Source organism: Hyalella azteca, unplaced genomic scaffold, assembly GCF_000764305.2.
Source record: "Hyalella azteca isolate HAZT.00-mixed unplaced genomic scaffold, Hazt_2.0.2 contig2323, whole genome shotgun sequence".
NCBI lineage: Eukaryota > Metazoa > Arthropoda > Malacostraca > Amphipoda > Hyalellidae > Hyalella > Hyalella azteca.
This window is the reverse complement of record NW_025932603.1, coordinates 18,266-26,363: the sequence shown is the minus strand read 5'-3', so window position 1 is coordinate 26,363 and position 8,098 is coordinate 18,266. Positions and strand designations below refer to the sequence as shown.

Below are 8,098 nucleotides of genomic sequence, written 5' to 3'. Positions count from 1 at the left end.
ACTACCGGGTAGTGCTGACTGCTGAAAATGACTACCGTAAAATGGGGTTACTTAGACCGGCGGGGTAACTTAGACCACTTTTTTTTTTAAAAATGATGCCATTTTTTTACTAGCTAAATTAAACTTAAATTGAAACATGCAAGATACAGGTCTATACTCTAGCTTCACTCACCATAAATTGCTGGCTCCTGCCTCTCATAGTTTTGATGTAATTTCAAAAAAAGTGATGGTCTTTGTTACCCCAGCTCTTGGGATTTCTTTAACCGGGTGGTAAAATCAATTTTATTTTTCAGTAAAATAACTCCAAATAACTCCAGGTTGTGGTGCATTGTAGTAGAACTCTTCTAGTTACATATGCAAAAGACAAATTTTAGGAAAGTGTCATAGTTTGCAAATGGGAGGCGCTGCCCCCCAATGGGCAAATGTGACCACTTAATGGCAGCCGTGACGGGGTAACATTGACCGGTTTGGAAATTAAGTTAAAATTACCATATATACGACTGTAGAGTCTGAAAGATAAAGAAAAAAACATTAATAGGTGTATCAAACATAAAATATGTTATATAGGTACATATGGTAATTTTAACTTAATTTCCAAGCCGGTCAATGTTACCCCGTCACTGCTGCCCCGTCACCTGTATATTGCATGTTTCAATTTAAGTTTAACTTATCTAGTAAAAAAATGGCATCATTTTGAAAAAAAAGTGGTCAAAGTTACCCCATTTTACGGTATCTCATTCCAAAAAAAATGGCGGCCATTTCTGCAAGACGGAGTAATAAGGGATTCCCCCCCGGGGTAATAAGGGACACCCCTAAAATTGCATTTACAGAAGAACCTTGGTTAGCAAAGGCTCCAGTTAATGAAAAAATCAATTAATAACAAAGAATTTTGATTACATTTACCTCGCTCAGTGAAAAAAATTTCACTTAATAAAAAATTACTGCATCGGTCATCACAAAATTGTGCACAGAATGTCGCAGATAGAATTGAGCACTGGGCAACAAATAATGAAAAGTAATTAACCTAAACTGTGATTTATTTCTCCAAAAAATATGATGGTTGTCAGTAAAATATTCCTTTCTGTTTCAGGTATGTTTTTTCCAATCTTTTTTGTTATAGTGAAATCACTTGACTTGATAAAAATTGTGCAAAATTACAAACCATCCTGTGAGCTTACAGATACAGAAGAAATGCTACATGGCTGCTGATATGAAGCCTGCAGTGGACAAGGCCGTTGTCAATGCTCAATTGCATGTCCATGGATACAGTAATATCACATTAATAATACACTAATGTATGGATAAGGTAATATCAACCAAGTACCAAAACCAAGTAAAAATCACAGAAAATTTCATTTATTCTACATTTACATCATCTACAAAGGAAGAGGAGGACTTCAGAGTACTGTTAGTAAAAGATGAGTACACTCTGCATGCTTCAAATGTTTAAAATTGAGTTTTATGTCAAGTGTCCCTTTTTACCCCATTTCCAGATTAATACAGGGTGCGGCGCGGGAACTTACTTATTTGAATTGCGCGCCACGTGGCGGCCATTAGTCCTAGGAAGGTGGCGCCATGCGCAATATGGTGCGCGGGCTATGAAGTTTTTCTTCCACTCAGTTCAGTTGCGACCATGCAGTGGTCGAGAGAGGAGCGCGCGTTCGCAGTCTCTGTTCTTTGTAAAAAAGAAAGAATTAAAATGCTATCTTTAATACTTTTTACTTTGTGATTTTTTTAAAAGAGTAAGTTCCCACGCCGCACCCTGTACAGGAGCCTTTATATTGCGTCTAGCACCTTACAAATAGCATATGGAATTTTTTTGGAGATGCCATACGATAGCCCTTGCAAAGACCTTTAAAATGAGCCTAAACTTGTTTATGAAATGTTTTGTGGTAAGAAGTTACCGTAAAATGGGGTTACTTTGACTCCCGGGGTGGGGTAACTTTGACCACTTTTTTTTAACAAAAATCCTCAAAACTCAAAAACTATTTGACATAGAAAAATTTTGTCAATGGCCAGTAAGTGCCTCATACTAAGGCTATGTACCTAATGCAATAGAAAGATTTTAAAAGTTTGCATATCTAATAGGTTAAACAAATTAAAAATGTGACCCATGAAAAAGAGCTATTATTTAACACGTTGGCCGCGATGTGCGCCATATATGTACACGCTGTACTTCTCAGAATCGCGATGTGTACACATGTGGTACATTGAAAACCTGGACACCAATCTCTTTCCATAGTAATTTCCATGCGTAATATACATCGTTCACAAAAAGCTAAGAGATACCGGTAGTCATAATGTGTGCAATTATGACTCAAAACTAATGTAGATTTCTTGCGCGCATCACTCACAGTAAATTAAGTGATAACTTTAGGCATTTTTTCGGCAATATGAGCTATAGATGCATGTCTTTGCTTGGTACACATTGCCCACAGTATTAGAAGAGATTACGATAGGCGGCGTGAGCCAATATGAGCCACAACAGCCGTGGCTTCATTTGGTACACATCGCCAGGAATAATGACAAATTTCAACCCTGAGCGATGTGCACCAAATGCGGCCACAAATTTTATGTGATACAATGACAGAACATACCCCTGCAGAGCTGCACACAACTTTTCTCCTTGCTATCTGCTGGGTAACTGAAGATATACAAGTTTGAACCTATCGCCCGTACGGCATTCGGGCCAAATCAGCAATCGCGGCCAACGTGTTAAACCCTGTCAGAGTACCCCCTCCAATTTTTTTATTTTTTGGTAAAATAACTCCAGGTTTTGATGCATTGTAGTAGAACTCTTCTAGTTACATATGCAAATGACAAATTTTAGGAAAGTGTCATAGTTTGCAAATGGGGGGTGCCACCCTTTGACCACCTAATGGCAGCCGTGACGGGGTATCATTGACCGGCTTGGAAATTAAGTTAAAATTACCATAGGTACCTATATAACATTTTATGTTTGATACACCTATTATTGTTTTTTCTTTATGTTTCTGACTCTATAGAGTCTTATTTTCTTTGTTTTAGACTCTATAGAGTCTTATATATGGCTATTTTAACTTAATTTCCAGCCGGTCAATGTTACCCCATCATGGCTGCCATTAGGTGGCCACATTTCGCCCATTGGGGGGCGGCGCCCCCCATTTGCAAACTATGACACTTTCCTCAAGTTTTTCATTTCACTCATTTGCATATGTAACTTGAAGAGTTCTACTACAATGCACCAAAACCTGGAGTTATTTGGAGTTGTTTTACCAAAAAATAAAATTGATTTTACCATCCAGTCAAAGAAACCCACAGAGCTGGGGTAAAAAAGACAATTGATTTTTTTAATTACATCAAAACTATGAGAGGCAGGAGCCAGCAATTTATGGTGAGTGAAGCTAGAGTATAGACCTGTATTTTGCATGTTTCAATTTAAGCTTAACTTATCTAGTAAAAATATGGCATCATTTTGAAAAAAAAAGTGGTCAAAGTTACCCCATTTTACGGTATTAACAAAAAATGCTCAAAACCGTCCCTTTTTACCCCTTTTGACAGTACCAACAAGTCCAACATCTTCTAATGACTCCCTTAAAATTAGTATCTTTGGTTATTAATTGAACTTTTAATAAATGAATAGCTGCATTTAAAAATCATTCCACCCCCCTTGAATTATCTTATATGTTTCTAAAGTTCTATTTGACATGTGCCTGAAACATTAAGTGATAAATACAGTGTAAGAGAGTGAATTTGAAAGGATTATCATCAGTAAGTAAAATTTTGCTACCATGCCACATATGGAAAGAAATCCACAAACCTATAACTTTTCAAACAGCTTTTGTTCATCATCCATCATCAAAGCCAGAATTGCCATGTATTTTTAAGGTAGTTACTACTAGTCACTTTCTCTAAAAGTTGTTGCTACCAAAACTTGTAGTTTAATTTATTTAGTCAGTTGAACAATTTGTTGCTACTCTTTTTTTATTTAATTTAAAATTTCTTTCAGATACTCTTCTTGCTTTGTTATTGCTGGACATATTATTACTTCCAGTGTGTCTCAGGAAACCTCTATATACCCCCACATTAATATGATGGCATACAGTATAAAAGAGTGCAGAGTTGCTCTGCACCAGCTCTCAGATGCTGCAGTCAGGAGTGGCTGGTGCCCTGAGCAGAGCCTCATTCAAGCAGCAACTGACGTGTGCAAACTCGAGCCTGAAGGTATGCTTCACAACTGGTGCTTGCAAGTCTGCTTTATTTGTCAATTTGGATATTGTTATCCTTATATGCATATATGATTATGTAGGTAATAGTTTACACAATTGTTCATCTAAATCCATTGGAGATAGTTTTTCTCAACTTTGTTGTTTATATTCTTTCCTGCAAGTATTATCATGCTACTAATAATTCCTATAAATATCATCCAGCAATGGAGGGCAGCAGTTCATCCATCATAACAGTTTACATCAAAGAGGAGCCTGAAGATGAGGGAGAGGACATAACTGTGAAGGATGAACAACTTTGCAGTGAAGAATATGAGGTAATATTTTTAACATGATTGAGGTCAAATAAATTGTTAAGGAATTCAAATGTTGATGTTAATCAATCTTGTGGCTGCAGTGGTTTTGCTGCTAACAACTTGCATCTCAACTGTCATCAGCTCTTATGTATATTACAGTTGTAAAATACTCATCACTTAGTATCCTCAATTTTTATGTTCTCCTATCCAAAATTAATTCCAAGATGTAATATCTGCCTCTTGAATGCAAGGTTGTCTCAAATATTCTATTGAAGGTTTTAAATAAACATAACTTCTTCAGCAATATGCCCCCACGCAGCAATGCATGTAGCAATGGTGTTCATTTATTGTGTCTCTTGTTCTTTCTGGGTACCTGTTCTTCTGAGATGTGAAATAATATTGTCACATTTTGATCTAAAATGTACATGAATGCACATGAGTATAGAATTGTTGTCTAGTATATGACTTGCAACATTGTTTGTCAATTTACATTGATAGAAATTTTATAGTCTCATATCATTCCCATTTCAATCTCCAAGATTATTTTACTTTCATCAAAATTATTCTAGTACAATTTGTAATAATTCAAGCTTTTTTATGAATTTTGTCCCAAGAAAAGTTTGTAGAAGGCATTGATAATTGTAATAAACTAAAATATATGTAAATGCTACATTAATTTTTTTTCACCGCATGAAATGAAAGAATCACATGAATCTGCTTTCCATCTTCAGGATGCCATGCCGTGCGGTGCCCTGGCCACCATTGGTCAGGATGTGATGCCAGTTTTTCCTGAAAACAAGGAAGAAAAGATGTCTGCCACTCAGGAAAATATTTCTCCAGTGCCCAATGGAGCAGCTTTTGTCCAGGAAGTTCTTTCTGATCAGCCTGTGTCTGAGTTCAAGTCATCCAACTTGGCCAACAATGACCATGCAAGACTAGCAAAGAAATTGCCAAAGGTTCCATCATCCACTGATTCATTACATACAGATGTTCCTTTTAATTCCAACCAAATCACCAAACGAGATTTCCGAACTGTATTAAACTGCAAGTTATGCAACTATGTTACAAATAGAAAAAATAATCTCAATAAGCATTTGTTTTGTAAGCATGGTTTGGGGGGAGGATTCCAATGCGAGTTGTGCGACTATGTCGCTGTCAGTAAATATTGTCTTAAAGTTCATCAATTTACTAAACATGGTTTGGGGAAAGGATTGAAATGCAAGTTGTGTGATTACGTAGCTGGCAGAAAACGTTATCTTGAAACGCATATGTTCTCTAAACATAGTATAGGAAACAGTGTAAAATGTGACCTATGTGACTATGTTGCAGCTAAAAAAGATACCCTTCAACGTCACCTGTTTTCGCAACATGGTTTGGGGAAGGGAATGAAATGTAAATTGTGTGATTATGCCACTTGTCAAAGAGCTCTCCTTAATAAGCACCATTTTACTAAACATGGTTTGGGTGTGGGAATCAATTGTAAGTTGTGTGATTATGTTACTATTAGAAAACATCTTCTCAGTATGCATCTTTTTTCAAAGCATGGTATTGGGGAAGGCTTGAAATGCAAGTTGTGTGATTATTCTACTCTTCAGAAGTGTTCTTTGAAACAGCACTTGATTTCTAAACATGGTGTTGGAAAAGGATTCCAATGCAAGTTGTGTGATTATAGCAACTGTAGAAAACGTGCTCTTGATATACACATGATTTCTAAACATGGTTTAGGGAACGGATACCAGTGCAAGTTGTGTGATTATAGCAACTGTAGAAAATTTGATCTTGATGTACACTTGTTTTCTAAACATGGTTTAGGGAAAGGATTAAAATGTAACTTGTGTGATTATAGCAACTGTAGAAAATATTCTCTTGATATGCATATGTTTTCTAAACATGGTTTAGGGAAAGGCTTCCCATGTGAGTTCTGTGATTATGTCACTGGTAATAAATGGTCTCTCAAAAAGCACCTGGAATCTAAACATGTTTTGGCTTAGAAAAGATCTCTTAGTAAAAGTTGTGCTACTACATCTGCTAACAATACGGTCTAACCTTGGTTGAAGGGGTTTGAGGAAATTAAATTTATGTGTATTGGTTGCAGTTGGTAAATATCAGAAAGAATATGTACAGATTAATAATAATTATTTAGTGAAATGATTCCATACTGAGTTTAGTCAAATTTGAATAAGACTCCCTAACCATACACCTTCCATGTCACGATATGAAGGTCTTGTTGCTTAGTAATCTGGTCTGTATTCTCATATGGGGCTATATTTTTCACTTAACACCACCGTATTTAGACTGGATAAATGTTGTGAGCTTTGCAAATAAACTTTATTTCTAGTACAGTTAGTGATTTTGTATTTTGTTTGAATGCATTAATGTGGGTTTGTCCAGAAGGCCTGTCCAGTAATAAACGTGTTGGTTGAGACTATATAATTGCTTCAATTTAATAGAATTAAAAATAACATTCACCAGCTTGTGTGTAGATGAGGTTTGTGAAAATGCTTTCTAAATGCGAATTTTGTGCATTATGTGTGAATTATAATATATATGCCCAAAATTCCTGGATTCAGAAATCATCTACTTCTGGAGTTGCATTTCTACCTTTTTCTGTATGATTTTTCCTCATTTAATTTTAATGCTAGGTACTTCAAGACTTGAGCTTGTTTGTGTCATCTCCATTGACAACAGATATGGCGTCAGCCTCAGTTTGTTAGAGTTAAGAAATTCATTAAAACCTTTTGAAAAAAAGGATAGGTACTTGAATTTTCATTTCTTTTTTATTTCCTTGGAAGGAGAAGTTTTCCCAAGATGTTTAACCCTAATACAGTAATTAAAATTTTCCCAAGTTCTTCTACGATTTCGTTTTAATGTTGTGTACGCACATTGTCTAATTTTCAGCCTCTAGCTGGAAATGGGCACTGCTTTGAAGGCATCGCTTGATGAGCGCAGGCGCACTCCCACATGCTGCTGATTTTTACCAAGGTTTTTGTCCCTCGTATGATGGAAATCCTGCACCCGAGTATGAACGGACTACCCTTCGCGCGACCGAATGGTATTGACTTTCAAAATCTCAATTCCTCGTCCAAAAATCAAACTCGTGCAAAGTCCTCGGTGCCAAATATAAAGATCATGGGAGAAGCTACAATAGCGACATAGGCAAACAATAAACCTCCAAGCATTTCTTCTGAATCATCCTAATTATCGTCGGAGAAGCCTGAGACTGGTTATTTCTGTCAGCAATATGTCACGTTCACCTACACGTGTGAAAATAACGTTAATCGATCGTTGATTTAGGAGCTGAAGAACTTAACTATAAAATCGGACTCACTTCCGAAACATTCTGTTTAAAATATTAAACGCGAGTATTTTTTACAGCTTAGTTGAATACCCTAAATCGGAGGATTTTTCCCTCCCGGAAGTTGGAAACCAAGCCACGCCAACTCTGAGCGGGCGTCCATATAGCCCTAGAGACAAAGTGATAGCTTCTTGCTTTCTGCGTCGTTGCTTAACTTAGTTTAATTATAATATCGTGTTGAAAAGTTTCGTAGATGATGCACTCTATGATTGTACGGAAATTGTTAGGCCAAAGTTTGCTTG

At 36.5% G+C, this 8,098-nt stretch overlaps 1 protein-coding gene across 1 annotated transcript; it reads left to right on the top strand.

The window, feature by feature from the left end:
* The first annotated feature begins 3,988 nt into the window (after positions 1-3,988).
* On the top strand, positions 3,989-7,081 carry LOC108678707 (zinc finger protein ZFAT-like). Its single transcript, XM_018167170.2, has 3 exons — positions 3,989-4,203; positions 4,410-4,522; positions 5,233-7,081. Exons 1-3 carry the CDS (start codon positions 4,071-4,073, stop codon positions 6,490-6,492), a joined length of 1,506 nt encoding a protein of 501 aa, XP_018022659.1. The 5' UTR covers positions 3,989-4,070; the 3' UTR covers positions 6,493-7,081.
* Positions 7,082-8,098: the final 1,017 nt, after the last annotated feature.